Genomic DNA, 20,159 nt, shown 5'->3' on the forward strand with positions numbered 1-20,159 from the left:
ATAGATTAATTTTCTATTCCAACTCCAGTGTGTACAACAGTAGGGAAGGTGTTGGAGTTAAATCCGACACCTTTGTCCCACTGCTGCACACCTTTTGTGTTGCAACGGCATGTGATATAATTGCATGCGTTGTAACGGTTGCGTGGAAAGGGCTGTTCCTCAGTTTATGATTGTGATATATCATTCCAGCACCAGACCTCAGACTGTGTCTTTACTCCAGAGATAAGACCCTACACTATGGGCTCACACTGGAAACCTAATGCCATACTAAGACATCACCCAAGGCACTAGAGATGGTGACACCACCAGACATCAGACCTCAGATTGTGTCCTGAAATTTCATGTCAGTCTGTGGCATCAATTTCGTTTTCAGGCCTCAGACTAAAAATATTCCTGGCACTCTGGGAACCTTATGTAAGACTGTGGTATCACTTGTATTTGTCAGCGTGCAGACTACAATCCCTTCAGGCACCAGAGACTGTGGCATCACCTCTGACATAAAGCACAGACTGTGACAACACTCTAGGTTCCAGACCTGAGACAGTGCTATCATTGTACTAACATTACAGCAGATTGAGAATTCACTTCTCGAGCCACAGATCAGGACATGACATTACTGGATAAATCTAATAAGAGACTGCAATATCACCACAGAAACAGGACATCAGAATAGATCATGAATCTAGGAACCTCACCCTACACTGTGGCATCAGTCGAGAATCCTGGCACATTGAGATGGTTTGTGTGAAAAAGGCACACATCTTCTAATTGGTGTCCAGGAAGTTTGCTATTTCCCTCTTTTTGCTCTTTCCTCGGATCGAAGTTCCTCACTTATTCTAAATGTCTCACAATAAATGACCATAGAAAATAAATGAGCTTTTACTAAAACAACACTACCTGGCACCAACGGTGATGACCTTAAGCTCCCATATAAAGGACACTAGAAATTTTCTGAGGCTATTGACAGATACAGGATGGAAAGAAGGATACCTACTTGTAACTTTTGATGTAGTCTCTCTTTATAGATCTATAAGTCATGAAGTGGCCCTGAATGCAACCAGATATTTTTTTAAACAGAGAAACATCAAAGAATTGCAACTCTCCAAAATGCTCATGGAAATGACCACATTGTGTCCAAGAAATAACATCTTTCTTTTTAATCATCAGATATACTCCCACATTTGCAGGACAGACATGGGAGTTTCCTTCTCTCCAAGCTATTCCAACCTTACAATGGGCAGGTGGTAGAAAACCATAGCTTGGAGAGCGGGTAATGAAGAACATACCATAAAAACAACAATGTGGTTAAGATTTATAGACAAACTATTCCTGATATGGAATTGAATGTAAAGGGAATTGTTGGAGTACTTTGAGATATTATATGACAACGAAGTGAAGTGGGCATCATTTCACATGTAACATTAGCAAAATGGAGAAACAATTCCTATATGTAACAGTGTATATGGAGGACAAACAAATACAAACCACTCAATATCGAAAGCCAACATCAACAAACAGTATTCTCCACACCAACTCTCTCATGAAAAAAGCATCCCCTATGGAGAATTTATAAGAATGAGGCTCAACTGCTTGGTGCAGAAGCAAAGGTCATAGGACTATCACATCCTAAACACCTGTTTGTATACATTGTAACCTTCCCACCCACCCCATTATTAAAGATTTATTTAGGAGTGGGTGAGGAATTTTATCTTCAATAGTACGCCCACATGCACAATATCCTAAGTGCTCCCTGAAACACGGTTGAGCCCACCCGAGTTGGGGTGAGCCCTTGAATTAAGCATGTCACTATTAGAGGGAGTGAGGGCAATTAAAAGAAAAGGGTCTTCCTCCCTTCCCACCCGTAAACAACGGGTTGGTAATACTCATAATTCTCTACAGAAGCTTCTTGAGAGTAGTACCATCACACACTTAGGAACAAATTTCCCCCCCTACTTTTTGGTCGTTCCTGTGTGGCTACCCCCGGGGTTCGTGAGGGAGCAACCAATAAATCATTGAAAGGATATTCCTTTGGCTAAAAATGAGGCTCAACTGCTCCAACGATGAAGAAATGGAGAACAAAATTCACAGAGACAAAACAAAGATTCCTACAAAGAGGCTATAAACAAAACAAAACATAATTAAACAAGGACAGGAACGAGCAAGATCTCTGACATACTCTCCAACATTAGTCAACAGAGAGAATCAGAATAAAAATAAGACGAAAGAAGACGCAACCATCAGAATGGTATTAATATTCAGTAAGGAAAATCAAAGCATAATAAACAAATTCAATAAATATTGAAGTGTGTTACAGAAAGACGCAGATATTGGAAACAAATTGGGGCCTAGACCCATTATGACATCTCAGAAGGTGCCCTCACTAAAGAATAAGCTAGTAAGGAGCCACTTTACCATGAGCAAACCCAGTAATTGATTACAACAACAACAGATGGGGTTCACTCTCTGTGAAAGATGAAAAGCATGCAGGATTGGGAAAAACATGAAGGAGCTCCTAGACTTTAAAGGAAAATCATTTATCAATGAGAGAATTACCAGTGTTTGTAGAATATGTAATTGAGTACTTCTGTGGACTATGATATATCACCATCTGCCCTTTAATGAAAAGGATCCTGGAGCAAATCAGAGCAGTCCAGAATAAAGACATGCAATATGCATGGCAGAATATATGGACACACATCCAGAAGAGAACTGGCAAAGCATGCTCTACTTCGGAATAGCGATTATACCCAGAAGGGAGAGAGGAGGATATAGAACGCTCGCACTAAGACGTTTCGAGTCGAGACTCATTATAAGATTTAAAACTAGCCCCCCGTGGGGTTTGAATAGGGATGAAGAACTTCATATTCATGTGTAAATCAAATATGCTTTAAATGTACAACGTGTCAATGTTAGGTAAACATGGTCTTTATGAATTGATGATTAATTAGGGGAGAGGATGTGGCCTAATGGCTAGTGCGGTCAACCTCAAATCTGGGGAACCATGTTCGAATCTCGGCAGGGAGGCTGAACATCCTGTGATTCTGGGCAGATCACTTAATCTCCTGGTGCCTACAAATCCCCCCCAAAAAACACTAATGTGTCCATCTGTTACGCAACTAGTGCTCATGTAAAGCGGTTTGATACCTTCAGGTATAGTTTGCGTTATATTAAACTCTCCCAAAAAATATAAAGAGAATGGGAGTTACTAACTAGAGGCCATGAGTCATAAGCTATATACAATATTGCACTTGACTGCAGGAGTCAATCTGTGACAATGCGATTCAGCTCTTGTACACTGAGTAAAGAACACAAAAAGTATATAAACCCTCAAATATCCATGCAGGTCCAGTGAGATAGGATATTTGGGTTAATACATATGGTGTGGCCCTAAACCTGCCATGACATGAGAAAAACATAGAACTCACTATATAGCTTTAATGGGAGAAATACAGCATTACAGACACTTAGCCAGATAGTATAGCAAAGAAGCACAAAATACACAACATATTGAATATCAGAAAGGGGCTAGATCAGATACAAAGACAATGTCAGTGTGTAATAGAGGATTAGCAACTCACTTGAAAACTCCCCTCTGCAAGATACAGACACCTAACTAATACACATGAGGAGAAGGTAATTATCGCCCTCTGATGTACATTTTGAGTAACAAGGGTGAAATAGGCACTGAGCCAAAAATAACCACCATCACATAGTTAGCACTATATACAAAATAGACGCAAATCAGAGAAATTGGGTACAATGAGGTCAAAAATTAGGAGAGTAGAGAAACCACTAATATATGTCGACATCATAGCATAATACCCTTACCATATTAATAACAGAACAATATGATATATCACACTAGGTGGTGCTAAGATCTGCATCTTGGCTTCGTCTGCCCCAAGGTCCCTCAGGAATAAAGAACACTTCATACCTCAACCAGTTGTGCGCCAGCAACTGCGGTTGCAGATTGGTGGAGAAAGGGGGATTGATGAGATATGGTAGGAGGCCTCGCCTCCTTTCTCTACTGCTCTGCAAACCCTCCTCCTGGTGCACTTCTCGTAGGGATATGAAGTCCCCTTGGCTATTGAGGGTCCTTCGGGCCAACTACCCTTACCGTTATCTCCACCAAGTCCTACACAGGAGGTTTGCCAAGAAGTTTTTGATGGCCACGCCCCTTTTCTCCACCACTCTGCAAAAGCACCTCCTGGCACACTACTAGTTGGGGGATAAAGTCCTCTTGGCTCTTGAGGGTCCTTAGGGGCAATTATTCCTTTGTTAACTCCAGTAAGACTCATACAGCAAGGATTGCTGAGAGGTCATCAGAAGCCACGCCTCCTTTCTCCACCACCCTGCAAACACACCTGGTGCACTGCTGCTTGGGGGAAGTAGTCAACTTAAGTCCTGAGGCCCTCAGGAGGCAAGGGCACTTCCTCCCCAACCAGCAGGGGGTGGGGCCTTCTGGCAAATGGAGGTTTTAAAAAAAGAAAATCTATTTTTTTAGGAAGGGGGACCATGTGGCCCCTGTCCCTGGACCCTTTTCTGCCCCAGGGAAGCCATCCCCAAGGCCTACCCCTTTTTAAAAAATGTAAAGCCCCCCGGCCCATCTTTGGCCCCCGGCACCCTACCCCTGGTCCAGCACCTTTTTTAAAATAGTTTTTAAAAAAAATAAGGGAGGGAGACCCTAAACCCCTGGCCCGGGCCTGTAGTGTGGGTTTCCCTGGTCCCAACTAGGGCACCCTTTTTTAAAATGGGGGGAGCCTGAAGGCCCCTGTAGGTTCACCACCTCCTGTGGAAGCCGAAGTTGCTTTGAGACCCAGGGAGCTGGGATCTCACAGCAATGTGTCCGTTTCCCTGCTCGCTTGACAGCGAGCAGGGAAGTAGGCATGCTTCGCTTTCAGCAAGCGAGAGCATCTTCTGCTCTCGCTTGCTGAAACGAAAGCTGAGTTTGCTATCCCTTTCAATTATACTAAAATGAAAAAAGCAACATAAAAAATAAATAAAAGGCCCTGCCCCTCGGGATGGGGGCCCCAGGGCCAAAATCGACCCAGAGGAGTGCTGTGTTTTTTTTAAAAATGTTTTTTAAAAAGAGGCAGGCCCAAGGGGATGGGGTCCCCAGGACCCAAAATGGTCCAGGGACTAGGGGACCATGCGACCCCCCTTCCTAAAAAATAGAAAAATATAAAAAAATAAAAATCCTGCAACTCGCCAGAGGCCCCGCCCCTTTCTCCACCACTCTGTGTTAAAAAAAAGTAAAGGGGGCAGGGTAGAAATACCCTGGCCACCTAGGCCTCTTGTAGTGGCTTCACAGGGCCAAACAAAATTCAGCTGGAGTCATGTGAATTTTTTTTTCAGTAGTATGGGCTCCCGTGCTTCTGTAATCTTGAGCCCCCAGGTGGGCCAAGTCCTGGGGGCAAGCACAATATAAGTAGGAGGGGTGTAGAGGCCCCCTCCTAGGGCTTATAAAACCCTGGCCACAGCCACCTCCCTGCAGCACTGTTTTAAATTTATGTAGGTGTTGCCCTGAGACCACCAAACACCCAGGGCAAATCTATAATAATTGTGAGGGGGTCCGCATGTCCCCCCACAGCCTCAAGGATGACTACCTCCCCGGTGCATTAAGAGATATGTATGCAGGCAGGCCTGTTGGCCCCCCCAGCCCTTGCGCCCACCACCTCCCCAGCCTAAGTCATGGAATGGAGGGGCCCCCTCCTTGAGTCATAAAAGGCCTAGGGGACTACCACTCCCCTGGGATGGCTCTTGCTTTGTCCTGGGCTACCCACCTCAAGAACAAAGTTATTTGCTGGGGCTTGGTGGGAGCTTTACCGCTCCTGCCTAGCCACAGTAAGCGATCCACTTCCAGCAAGCGAAAGCATTGAAAATGTTCTTGTTTGATGGAAGCAGAGCAGAGTTGCTTTCACCCCGTTTAAGATGGCCAGGCCCCAGGGATGAGGTCCCTGGGTGCTGAATTCGGCCCGCGAAGGACATCCGCACAGTCCCTACCCCATCTCTACATGGACAAACCCTGGGGGATAGGGTCACCTGGACAGAAATTTGCCTGGAGGATGTGTGGCCCCCCACCCTTATCAAAAGTAGGCCTGGTCCCTGGGGATGGGGTCCCAGGTGCCAAAATCAGCCTGAGAAAAATAAATAAATCCGCATTTGTAAAGCCCGAACTACTCACCCTTATGGGTCTCAAGGCGCTGGGGACCGTTGTGGAAATTAAGTGAGCTATTGCCCAGAGTCACATGGTGTTGGGCTGCCGCCGGAGCCGGGATCGGACCGTGAACCATGTGCTCCAAAGTCAGCTCCCTTGGCCTTTGCACCATACCTTTCCATGGCTGCATGACTCCCCTTCCCTAAAAAAAGAAAAATGTAAAAAAATGCTGCAGCACATGGGATGGGGTTGCCGGGTTGAAATTGGCCTCCTCCCCATTCCAGAAAGTCCTGGCACAGAGGGATGGGGTTCCCAGAGCCAAAACTGGCCCTAGGAAGGGTCCAACTCCCCTAATAAAAGAAAACACATTGATTTAAAACACCCGGCCCACCATGTCGTGGAGGCCCTGTCCCCTTTCACCACCACTCTGCAAACACACCTCCTGGTGTACTACACCCGGCCCACCATGTCGTGGAGGCCCTGTCCCCTTTCACCACCACTCTGCAAACACACCTCCTGGTGTACTACTAGTTGGAGAATAAATACAGCTTGGCTGCTAATATGTGCGGTAATAAGCAGTGCATTGTGGGGGCGTAAGTTATAGTTAGCTCAAGTAACTATAACTGCTGAACTTCTATGATTTTGTAAGAGTGAAACCTGAGCCTAACTATAACGTCTCTGTAACCTTTGGATTATTCAGTGAAAAAAACGAAACAAGGCCAAAACGCATCATTCGGATCTTTGATGTGTGAATAAACAACACTTATTTGGAACATTGCCCACGGAGTCTGTATCCTGGTGTTGCGCCTTTCCTTTGGATGGTAAAGCTTTGGGATTTTGTTGCGAATATATATATATATATATATATATATATATATATATATATATATATATATATATATATATATATATATATATATACATATATATATATATTATCTACTGGTGGTCGCCAGTAGATAGTTATAGTTATGACCGTGTTTCCATAGGAAGTCTGAAAATTCTATTTTGAATACCTTTGGCGCCGGTTGACGGATCCTCGCGAAATTTTCAAAACTAATGGGGCGCTCCGCTCAGCTCCTACCCTGGAAGTCACGGGGTGGTTCGTCAAGCGGGGGCTGAGAAAAAAGGGGGGGCCCAAAACACGTTTTCCCCATGCATTTTCCCATAGGACCTTTAGTCGAAGGTACAGCCCGAACGGCTGAACAGAATTACTTGAAATTTGGCAAAGAGGTAGTCCTCAGGTCAGGGATGTGCCTTTTGCATATATGGTGTCAATCTGTTCAGTAGTTCCTGAGAAAATTGCAGTTAAAAGCACATAAATATCTATAGCCGCGCACAGTGCGCGCACCGTGCGCGCACCGTGCACGCACGGTGCTGTGCGCGAGCGTAATTGTGATTGGTGGTTACATGTCAGTCAACAGTTGTCCGCCATTTTGTGTGTGACAGTGAAAAAGATAGGTGGAGAATGTGAAAAGGGGGCAGGGTACAGAGTTCCTGACCCCCTAGCTTTTAATTTAGAGAAAATCTTAAATTCTTAATATAAACATGCTTAATTTACATTAAAAAATATGTACATATTTATTAACAAAACAAAACCTAATTAACAATTTACATAATTCATAAACATTTAAATAATTAAATATCAATTACAATGATTATTCAATATTTTATTAATAATTAGTTACTATTTAAAAATAGATTTAATTTATTTGCTATTTCAAACACATATTATTAAAACAATCATTTAATTATGACTTAATTACCATTCCAACCTATAACCGTACAAACTTAGCAGCCCTTGCCTGAAATAAAAATTCAATAGCAACCTGCAACTAAAGAATAACTAAAATAAATATTACATAATTTTCATAATTAAAATCAATCACATAATTAATTAAAACATTTAATTAAATTAATTAAATATTACTTAATTAGCCTCAAACCCTATCCTTATACAAACCAAAAAACAACTTGTTGTGACACTTTAAATTAGTATTAACAATTAAATAAAAAACTGCTAAAATTACAAAATATTTAAAAAAATGAAAAGCAATTATACAAACAATAGTAACACAACATTTGTATATGGACTAAAAAAAACATTCATATAGTACAAAAAAATATATTATTTACATCAATGAAAATGATATTTAAAACAACAATATTCGTAAAATTGATATTACATACCTAAAACACAATATTCTTGACAATTATATTTTTGCATCACAATATTTTTTAATCATTTTTTTTTTTTCTTCGAGGGGGTCAACCAATGCCACTTGGCACCCCAGACTGACTCGGCTCTGCAAAGTTTGTATTATACAGACATGCAGAGAGCCTTGCACAGCTCAGCGAATAGTTGTAGGCACTTAAAACTTTTTTCTGATCATAATGGTCAGAAAAAGAAGGTGAGATAAGGGCCATTTTACCCACTTCACTGATTATGTGCGAAATAGTATTTTGCAGCAGTTGTAATATTTTAATTTTACCCTGTTGCTCAAAACAGCGCTTTACAATAGCATCACTTTGACCCTATCATTGTTTCTACTATTCTTGTCCAATATTTCTCCCCCCAGAAATGGCAGAAATCTTTTTAGTACTTTTAATTAACATTCAAGTAAACAGGTGCTCTCATTTATCAGCTTTTTCGCAAGATTGTTTGATACATAATTACCATCCTGCCCTACGAGGCCTTATATTAAGAGATGCTAATGTCATGGTTGCCTAGTCCCATTAATTTGTAGTATATCTTTATTTCCCTCAATGTATTGGCCATTGCAGTGAGAAGAACATTCAGACTAGTAATACACTTAGAACCTGATTGCGACCTCTGGCAGAGCTGTGGTGCGGCGGTGCAAATCGCCGTGCCACAACTTGGACTGCCGCCACGGCATGGACTCGAAAGTCCAATCCATGCAGGAACTAGTTTGCTTGCACAGAGGGGGGCACTTGTTATGCACCCCTGTGTGCATCCACAAGCATATGAGACCCTGCAGGGCCCCCTTTGTTTCCTCTCCTCTAGAATTTACACGTAAATGTAAATCCTGGAGGAGAAAAAACTCGTAATATGCTTGATGGGATCACAAAGGTTCACCAAGCATATTGCATCCTCCTGACTGCCACGTCTGGCTGACGTCGGCCTGCCAGAATTGTAATTAGGGTCTTAAAGTTTGGGATGTGGGAAAGAGTAAGATAATGAACGCCTAGTCTTGCTCATAGCTTCCCGTTAGTCTAAGGAAGGTTTGTGAAACACCTTCAAATTTTTGGAAGGATAACCCTGGAGTCCTCAGTATATCATGAAATGACTGGAAGAAGATCGTAAATATCAGCAGTGGGAGACTACAATCTTGAGGCTCCCCAGGATGGAATGTTTCTAACCACACATTACTCTTGACATTATTTTTGGGCCAGGAAGTACTGTAATCGCCTGCTTAACTAATCCAGCACCCATTCCAATTACTGGAGCCTACTCAGAAATGTAGCATGGTCAAGGTTGTTGAAAACAACAATTTTTAGAAGGGAGCTTATGGATTCTACCAAAATTAGAAGAATTTCTTCCATGCTATGTTATACCTCTTTTGATGGGGTTGTTTTACTCAGGCATTCACTGGAGATTGTCCTGAATGATCTTGCTAGCATCATCTCCTGATAGGACACTAAAGAGTATCGGACACTGTTTCACAGGCTCTTTACTAGGCAGTATCACCCTCTTGTTCCTTCCCAGAAGATTCAACCTCTCTACCTCAATAAACTTCCAAACACATTCTATTTTTTAAAATAGATATTTTAACACTTAGGGGCCGATTTTCATCCGGGTCGGAAAGTACTCCGACCGAGTCGGATCCGGAGTGTTTTCCGACCGAGCCGGACCCCTACAGTCCGACCGAGCGACTACAATGCACACGTATGCTGTCGGACTCTGTTCGGTCGGACTGCCATAGAAGTCAGTGGGAGCCAGTTGTATGACGTGTACATGCGCTCCCATTGACTGGATGGGTACGTCTCGAACAAGTGCACCCCCTACATTGGGTACACGTCGGTACCATCCGCGCTGTACATGGGTCTCCCCCTATGTGCGAGTCATATGGCTGCGGGTGTCGGGGGGTCCGATGCGGACCCCCGAAGTCCGACTCTGGGAGCTTTTGCGAGCCGGTCACTCCGGCTCGCACAGGCTGTCTGACGCGTGCATCGTACTGGCTCAGTCTTGAATCGCATCCATTGCACGCCACGGTTAGCTTACGACCGAGAAGTACAGAGCGGTTCGGACCCGGAAATGACTCGGTCGGTGAATTTCATGTAGCTCGCATCGTACTGGCTCGCTTGTACAGCTGTACGAGTCGGGCGGAAAACACGCATACGGCTCGTAGTTTTTCTGGCCAGATCGCGTTCGGTGCCCTTCCGACCCGAATCAGAATCGGCCCCTTAGTGATCAAGCCAGTAGTTCAAGACGAGCTTCCAGTCCAACTGTATACATCAATATGAAGGTCCACAACACTGCTGTGCTGACGAAATAAGCCAGGAAGCCGGAAATAGGAATGCATGCTGAGAGGAGAGCTTAATCTGAGCTCAGAGCACTTCGAGTTTCAGGGAATCACATGACAATTATATAGAAATCCGGTTACACTTCAGAACATAACTTAAGAAAGTTTCCTTTTGTTTTGTTTTGTTTTTTACATTTTTACTTCCTTGGGTTTGTTGATACTCTGGTACTGTTTTTAAAAACCCGAGTATGAATTTAATTAATATATAGGAAAGAGATACATGCTATAAACAATTTTGCACACGAAAATAAATTAAATGTCCAGTAGGTGTCAGTGTTACTCTGTGCCTGAAACTCTGGTACGCGGCTGCTTCATAGTAGTAGGTGGAGAATAACTACTTTAAAAATATTATATGTATTAGTAATGTTATTTTTTCACCATTAAAAGTGTGACTGAACCTTGAAATTATGTTTAACATCATTTTTTCAGTTACTAAACTAATTTGCTCTGTTTTCAGGATCTACCATCTTGGTGGTAACTTTTTTAAACAATATGTCAAATATAGCGATAAACTGATAATTTTAACTTTTAAATGTAGCTTTTTTCAAATTGTAAAGTCTAATCAACATTACAAGTTAAAATAACACTTCAAAGTAATATTATTAAATATCCGAAATAACTATGTGCACGGTGACAGTGTGCGTGCTTGTCGTTGTCGTGGCATGTATATTCAATCAATCAATCAATCAATCAATCATGACATTTGTATAGCGCACTACTCACCCGGGGGGTCTCAAGGCGCTGGGGGAGGGGGGCCGTCACTGCTCGAAAAGCCAGGTCTTGAGTTGCTTCCTGAAGGAGAGATGGTCCTGGGTTAGCCGGAGGTGGATGGGGAGGGAGTTCCATGTCTTGGCTGCCAGGTAGGAGAAGGATCTTCCACCGGCGGTGGCTCAGTGGATGCGTGGAACGGTGGCGAGGGCATGGCTGGTCGACCGTAGCTGGCGGGTGGGCGTGTAGAAGGTCAGGCGGTCGTTGAGGTACTTGGGGCCCAGGTCGTGGAGAGCCTTGTGTGCGTGGGTGAGGAGTCTGAACGTGATCCTCTTGCTGACGGGGAGCCAGTGCAGGTCTCTCAGGTGGCCGGAGATGTGGCTGTGTCGGGGGATGTCCAGGACGAGTCGTGCGGAGGCGTTCTGGATGCGTTGGAGTCTTTTCTGAAGTTTGGCCGTGGTTCCGGCGTAGAGGGCGTTCCCGTAGTCCAGTCGGCTGGTGACGAGTGCCTGGGTGACCATCTACCTGGTTTCATTGGGGATCCAACGGAAGATCTTTCGGAGCATGCGCAGGGTGTTGAAGCATGATGACGATACGGCGTTGACTTGTCTGGTCATCGAGAGGGAGGAGTCCAGGATGAAGCCTAGGTTACGTGCGTGGTCCGTTGGCTTGGGAGTGGATCCCAGGGCAGCGGGCCACCAGGAGTCGTCCCAGGCGGAGGGAGACGGTCCCAGGATGAGGACTTCCATCTTGTCTGAGTTCAGTTTCAGGCGGCTGTTCTTCATCCATTCGGCGACGTCTTTCATCCCCTTGTGTAGGCTGGTTCTGGCAGAGGCTGGGTCGTTGGTGAGGGAGAGGATCAGCTGGGTGTCGTCTGCGTAGGAGATGATGTTGAGGTTGTGCTGGCGTGCGATGGCTGCGAGGGGGCTCATGTATACGTTGAAGAGGGTGGGGCTGAGTGAAGATCCTTGTGGTACGCCGCAGATGACTTCGGTGGCCTCAGATCTGAACGGGGGGAGGCGGACTCTCTGGGTTCTTCCGGCGAGAAACGAGATGATCCACTCCAGCGCCTTCTCTTAGATACCGGTGTTGCTGAGGAGCTGCACTAGGGTGCGGTGGCAGACGGTGTCGAACGCTGCGGAGAGGTCCAGGAGGATGAGGGCCGCTGTTTCCCCGTTGTCGAGCAGGGATCTGATGCCGTCCGTGGCTGCGATGAGGGCGGTCTCGGTGCTGTGGTTGGCTCAGAAGCCGGACTGCGAGTGGTCGAGGGATCCCTTCGTCTCGAGGAAGGCGGCAAGCTGTCTGTTGACGGTCTTCTCGATGACTTTGGCAGGAAAAGGGAGGAGCGAGATGGGTCGGAAGTTCTTGAGGTCGGTGGGGTCCGCTGTTGGTTTCTTCAGGAGGGCGCTGAGCTCGGCGTGCTTCCAGCTTTCCGGGAAGGTGGCGGTGTTGAAGGAGGCGTTGATGATGTCTCTGAGTCGGCCTTGTTGAAGACGTGGTGGGGGCAGGGGTCGGTTGGGGATCCGGAGTGGATGGTGTTCATCGTGCGGATGGTGTCTTCGGTGCTGACCGGGGTCCAGGTTCTGAGGGTGGTGGTGGGGGCGATGGTTTGGTGGTAGGGTGCATGGTCAGAGCGCCGAAGCTGTTGTGTATTTCGGCGATCTTGCGGTGGAAGAATGAGGCGGGTGAGTCGCAGAGGTCTTGCGAGGGAGTGATGTCGTTGTTTCCGGCGTTGGGGTTGGAGAGCTCTTTGACGATGCTGAAGAGTTCCTTGCTGTTGTGGGCGTTGTTGTCCAGTCGTTCTTTGAATGCTGTCTTCTTGGTGGTGCGGATCAGCTGGTGGTGTTTGCGGGTGGCGTGCTTGAGGGCAATCCAGTTGACTGTGGTCTGGTCGTTGCGCCAGGCTTTCTCAAGGGTGTGGCAGTTCTTCTTGGAGTTCATGAGTTCGTCGGTGAGGAGATGTGCTTGCTGGAGGAGAAGACTGGGTCGAGCGTGTGGCCGGCGTAGTGGGTGGGGGTGTTCACCAGTTGTTTGAGGCCGAGGTTGGCGAGGTTGTCCAGCAGGGTGGTGGTGTTGCTGTCTTTGTTGTTCTCCAGGTGGAAGTTGAGGTCCCCTAGGAGGATGTAGTCAGCGGAGGAGAGGGCGTGCGGGCTGATGAAGTCTGTGATGTCTTCGCTGAAACCTGTGCGTGGTCCTGGGGGCCTATAGATGAGGGTGCCTCTGAGTGTGGTCTTGGGGTCGGTGTGTATCTGGAAGTGGAGGTGTTCGGCGGCGGTGAAAGTGTCGTCGGAGCTGGTCGTGATGCGGATGGTGTTCTTGTGCACGATGGCGATGCCTCCTCCAGTCTGGTTGACGCGGTCCCTCCGGGTGATCTTGTATCCGTCCGGGATAGCGATGGCGGTGTCGGGCACTGAGGAGGCGTTCATCCAGGTTTCCGTGAGGAAGACGACGTCTGGTGATGTAGTGTCAAGCAGGTTCCAGAGTTCGATGGCGTGTCTGTGGATGGAGCGGGTGTTGAGCAGGATGCACTTGAGGTGGTTGCTGTTGGTGTTCGGCTTGGCGGGTGCGGTGCAGGTCCGGAGGCAGGTGAATTTGCAGGCTTGGCAGGTGAAGGGTCCGTGGGTGCGTTTCGGGGTGGCTCGGTAGCATGCTGGCGGTCGGCTGGTGTTGAGTGCGTTGAGGGTGGCGGCGTTGTAGGTCCGTCGTGTGGTCTGGCGATGGCAGGGGTCAGGGGTCCTGGCGCTGGGCGCGGGCCAGGCGCGGACGGGCGCAGACGGGCTTGTCTTTGGCGCGCCTTCGGCGCACAATCGGCGCACCCACTGCGCGTACACGCGGACTCTGCCATAAATGGAGAGTGGGGGGGCGGAGCGAGGGAGGAGCAGCTGGGAGGCGGGAGCGGGGTGGCGAGTGGGGAGGGGAGCGGTGCGGTGATGCTGGGGGGAACGGGGGTGGGGCCGCGGGGGAGCAGCGGCAGGGAGCGGGGAGCGGGGTGGAGCAGCGGGGGAAAAACGGCGGTATGGGCACAAAAACAATCAGGGGCACAACAGTTGAGAAAGAAAACAATTACTGGCACAACGGCGAGATCAGGGGCACAACAGTAGAAAGAAAAACAATTACTGGCACAACAGCGAGATCAGGGGCACAACAGTAGAAAAAAAACAATTACTGGCACAACAGCGAGATCAGGGGCACAACAGTGGATACAATATGGGCAGCGGCGGCGGCAATGGAGACAGGGCACACGAGGATGGGCCACGCGGCAGGTGGAGTGACCGGCTCTGACCAGGTCAGGTCAGGTCACAGCTCCCCGCCTCGCGGACACAAGCTTATGTATCCAGTGGGAGGGAGGAGCAGCTGGGAGGCGGGAGCGGGGTGGCGAGTGGGGAAGGGAGCGGTGCGGTGCGGTGATGCTGGAGGGAACGGGGGTGGGGCCGCGAGGGAGCAGCGGCAGGGGTCGGGGAGCGGGGTGGCGCAGCGGGGGAAAAACGGCGATATAGGCACAAAAACAATCAGGGCCACAACAGTTGAGAAAGAAAACAATTACTGGCACAACGGCGAGATCAGGGGCACAACAGTAAAAAGAAAAACAATTACTGGCACAACAGCGAGGTCAGGGGCACAACAGTAGAAAAAAAACAATTACTGGCACACCAGCGAGATCAGGGGCACAACAGTGGATACAATACGGGCAGCGGCGGCGGCAATGGAGACCGGGCACACGAGGATGGGCCACGCGGCGGGTGGAGCCACCGGCTCTGACCAGGTCAGGTCAGGTCAATATTTATGTTGAAAGCAAATGTAAAGGCGAGCTAATAGTGGTATTTACTACGAAGTAAAGACCCGTGTAGTGAAACCACGCGTGGTAATGTCATATTCCCTTTATTTGAGACAGTGTTTTCTGGTGCTCAGTACCAGCACTTAATTCTAAACACTGGCTCTTACGACAGTTCACCACATGGTGGTGCTGTTTGTCTAAGTTTTAAGTGATCCAATCAAATTATTCTTTATTGTTTAAGTAAATGAAAACTATAACAATATTCCAGTAAAAATATAAAACATAATACAATATGAAATAGTGAAGAGGAAGGAATTCTATCTGCCATAAGATATTGCTTGTGTACAGTGACAGGTCGGCAGATGATTAATTGGGCCTAAAGCAGGTGTTACAATATTTGGTATAAAGTGTTACAGCACTCTTAATAACATAGTCTCAGTCAGACGGGTGTCAGGGACTAAAACATTTCTCATATAAAAACAAGAATTTCATCTTTTTGCAGTTGAGCTGAGGGTCCATTGGATCAAGGCACTTTACTATAGCCGATCTACAAGTACAAATGCCCCTAATATTAAAAGCTTTTTTTAGCAATAAAATCAAACCTGGTTTTAAAACGGAACATATATATATTAAATGTATAAAATCCTGCTTTGCCGCACCACGCAGGCTACATGACTTTGGTTCATTATATTTCCAGGTTGGTAAATCAACCAGGGATGGTAGTGACCCGAAGCGAGTAGGTAGTAGGTTCCTTTTTGTATAAAGAGTAAGTTGTACTCAGATATGCTGTAGGTTGTAGTATGTGATATGATATAGCACCATCCATGCATTGGCATGTTTGCTTAGTGTGTTTTGGTCTTCAATTAGCTTATTTTGCAATTTTGTTCATTAAATGATGGAAAGGCCAAAAAAAGGAAGATTCTGTTGGCAAAGATCTGTCGTATTTGTTAACTTCAAGGGTGATTTAAGATATTTACTGTAGTCTGATTGAGGATTGTCTTCCTGGGCCCTCCAAAGTGCATTATTAAGTAGGCTTGAGTCATTTATCCAAATTTTATACCATGATTTTATTGTTGAGTATCTTCTTGCTATAGATTGCTGCAACAGTCCAAATTCCAGCCAGACTTGCCTAGAGATGAGTTCCAAGGAAGACAAAATACCCTTCTATATGCCTTTATTTGGAGACTTTCAAGTGATGTTGCATCTTCCGGTGTAGAGCTTCACTTGCATATCCACTGTTGGCAAGAATTTAACTTTTATGACTGCTAGTAGTGGTTTGTATGAGGCTCCATTTAGTCTTTTTGCTAATGAGCAAAAGCATAGATCTGGCCATTACTTTTCTTGACAGGATACTGATAATGTGTTTTTAAGTTAAGTCGATTATCTATATACAATCCCAGGTACTTGTATTTACTGACCACCTCTAGCCTTGTGTCACCAAGCTTAAATGAGGGTTGCTTTTGAGCTCAGTTCCTACTAGTCATAATGTTTGCTTTTGTTTTATTTATTTCAAGTATGTTTGATTTAGTAAAGCCTTCTAATTCATCGATCGCTCTTTGAAGGCCTACTCCTGTATATCCTTAATAAAACAATATTGTCTGCCTAAGATAGATGCATTACAAATAATACTCCAAGGCATGGTGAATGCAAGTTTACCTGATCTAATTTTGAAGAGAGGTTGGCCATAAAAAGATTGAACACGTGAGGGGCTAAGACACAGCCTTATTTGAGGCCTACCTTGGTGTATATTTTCCTTGCATGTCTCGTACCATCAGCTAGTTTAACTTGTATCCACGTATTCATGTACAGCTGCATTATGGCTCGGAGGGTTAAGTCCAGATGGTCCCGCATCCTTAATGTTTTCCATAAAAGGCTTCTACCTAAATGGTCAAAGGTCACTTTAAAATCTATAAAACATAAATGTAACTTTTTCTGCAAGCGCATACTCTTGTCTGACCATCAGCCCAAAAGCTAAAATATATGTTGTGGTGCCTAAGCCTCTGCATAATTATGTCTGGTTAAATGGAATTATATTCTTACTATTTGACCATTCTACCAGAACATTGAGAATGAGTGATGCATAATATTTTGCTTTTGAATCTATGAGGGTGGTCGGCCTATAATTAGTAGGATCTGTCCGGTCACCTTCTTCATACACCGGGTTCAATATTGACCCTCTCCAACTCTCAGGAAGTATGTTCTGTGTACCCACCTCAATGAACAGCCATGATAATGAGGCTGCCCTGTAGTCGGGTTCCAGTTTGTAGATTGCCTGCGGAAGGCAATTTGGGCCTGTGGCACCATCCATTCAACCGGATCTTATTACTTTTGATATATTATCCACTGTATATTGTAATGGGGCATGCTCACTGAACGGATCTGAACTAATGGTTGTTCTTTTGACACTTTGTCTACTTTGTCAGCTGGGTGTTAGAGTGGAGCCTGCACTGCTGGGCTGGCCAAATTCAGGGAAGGGACGTTTGTGTTTGACATTCTGAAAGTTGAATCTACTGTTGGTTTAAGATTTGTTTCTAGAAGATGGTTCATATTGTTCACCTCATTGTTACTTGTTTGTACGTCTTTGGAAAAGTGATAAATTAGGTGGGCTGCCCAGACTACATTGGTGACACATGAGACATTTATTGAAGTGATCATATCAGCAGATTGTTTAACAATAAATATGTATAAAAAACAAACAATACCAGTATGTCTAGGCCAAATTGTTGTACTTGTAAGAGTGTGATAGATAGTAGTTGCATTGGTACTGGCATGTGGAAGTGCAGACAGTGACAGAGGGTGGTGCAAGCCACAATGGCCTCTTGAGAAATACCTTGAGACCAGCCACTTTTTTACAAATTAAGCACTAACTGTACTCTTCAAATAGAGCCTCTCAGAATCCTACCACCACAGGTTGGAGCAATTAAAACATATGTAATACACATTAAAGTGTGTCTCTTATTTAAATATTTTTTGTTTCCAGGTCCCTCTATCAGTTTGTAGTTTAAGCTGCCGCCCAGGACTTAGAAAAGCTGCCAGACAAGGAGAGCCTGTTTGCTGTTTCCAGTGTATGCCATGTCCCACTGGAGAGATTTCCAACCACACTGGTTCGTGGAATGTGAGTGTAATTTACAGTAAATGCTAAAATATCTATGATTTCAACTTATTCTTCTTCTTCTCTTTCCTTCAGACTCAGCTGAGTGCTTCAAGTGTCCATCTGATCACTGGACTGATGAGAGGCGTGAGAAATGCATTCCAAAAGTGGAGCAGTTCCTCTCCTATGGTGAACCTTTAGGATTCATCCTAACAGCAACTAGCATTTTCCTCTCATGTATTCCCTTTGCAATCCTAGCACTCTTCATCTATTATTGGAACACACCCATTGTTAAAGCCAACAACCGGTCCCTCAGCTACCTCCTGCTCCTGTCTCTCAGCCTTTGCTTTCTCTGCTCATTGGCTTTCATTGGTTATCCCACAACAGAAAAATGCCTCATACGTCAACCAGCGTTTGGCATCACTTTTGCTCTTTGTGTTTCTTGCATCTTGTCCAAAACCATCATGGTTGTCATAGCCTTCAATGCCACCAAACCTAGCAAAGATTTAAAAAGGTGGGTTGGGCCCCAGTTTTCATATGCAGTCATTAGTGTCTGTACACTTTTGCAGGTTGTTCTCTGTGCCTTTTGGTTGATTCTCTCTCCTCCTTTCTCAGAACATAACATCCACACTCAGCCTGGAAATATAATAATTGAATGTAATGAGGGGTCATCCATTGCTTTTTGGAGCATGCTGGGATATCTGGGACTTTTGGCCACCATCAGTTTTCTAGTGGCCTTCCTTGCCAGAAAACTGCCCGACAGCTTCAACGAGGCTAAATTCATCACTTTCAGCATGCTTGCCTTTCTCAGCGTGTGGTTTACATTTGTTCCTGCCTATCTGAGCACCCGGGACAAGTTCATGGTCGCTATGGAGATTTTTGCCATTTTGGCTTCCAGTTCATCCTTGCTTTCCTGTATCTTTTTCCCCAAATGTTACATTATCCTGTTAAAGCCAAAGTCAAATTCCAGAAAATATCTTCTGAACAAGAGAAAACGATAATCCAAATATTTAGAATTGCATTATTTAATCATAAAAATTTCTGAACAAACAGGCCTGTAATTTTTCATTAAAATAATTGTAGTTTCTATTTTCACACTGTGTTGTGCTGATTTAGAAAAGATTATAACGTTTATTTTATAGGTCAGTTGTGTGAATGAAACATTTGCTCTTGTTAGATACATGCACCTTTTAGAAAAGTCATAGTAGGGTGACAGCGGATTGATACCAAATATTATGTTTGAAATACTACGGGGTATATCTACAAGGCGCCGAAAAGCGGCGATAATTTTATCGCTATATCAGCAAGGTCACGCTATCGCGTGAAACCTTGCCTTAGCACCTGAATTCCGAATGTCCATTTTTGCATCTCTAATGAGATGCAAAGTTGGCTTTTCCCCCCCTAGGATAATGGGAAAAATGTCGCTAAGCGACATTTCTATTATCAAGCCTCACGCAAACCAGCATAGCGACAAGAAAAGTAGCGATAACCTCTGTTATCGCTACTTTCCTTATACCTGCTCTGAAACTGACTTAGCCATGATATCTTATGGACGGTGGATATCATGGCTAAGTATGTGAGGCCCTATCAGCAAGCAAACTTCGTGGGATTATCACTGGTTTTCCAGCGATAATCTCACGTTAGGCAGTTAGCGCTAGGATTTTTATCGCTTTTGAGATAAGCGTTGCTAATAGCACGCTATCTCAGGGATAAAAATCCACGCTAGCCGGCGATAATTATCCCAGCGCTAAGTGTGCTCAGCGATAATTATCGCCGGTTGTTGCTGATATGCCCCTAAATCCTTTACCCATTCCATATGACCTCCTTTCAAACTCATGGCAGTTTGCAGCCAAGATGGCTCTGGAGCAACACAAGATGATGGGG

At 45.2% G+C, this 20,159-nt stretch overlaps 1 protein-coding gene across 1 annotated transcript in view; it reads left to right on the forward strand.

Annotated features, from left to right (window-relative positions):
• Positions 1–19,276, forward strand: part of LOC146782735 (extracellular calcium-sensing receptor-like) — a 34,148-nt gene extending 14,872 nt beyond the window's left edge. Inside the window, exons 2-3 of the mRNA XM_085637217.1 lie at positions 18,165–18,288; positions 18,372–19,276. Of these exons, the coding sequence (XP_085493343.1) occupies positions 18,165–18,288; positions 18,372–19,276 (1,029 nt within the window). The remainder of the gene's footprint in view (positions 1–18,164; positions 18,289–18,371) is intronic.
• Positions 19,277–20,159: the final 883 nt, after the last annotated feature.

Source organism: Triturus cristatus, chromosome 12 (genome assembly GCF_964204655.1).
Source record: "Triturus cristatus chromosome 12, aTriCri1.1, whole genome shotgun sequence".
NCBI lineage: Eukaryota > Metazoa > Chordata > Amphibia > Caudata > Salamandridae > Triturus > Triturus cristatus.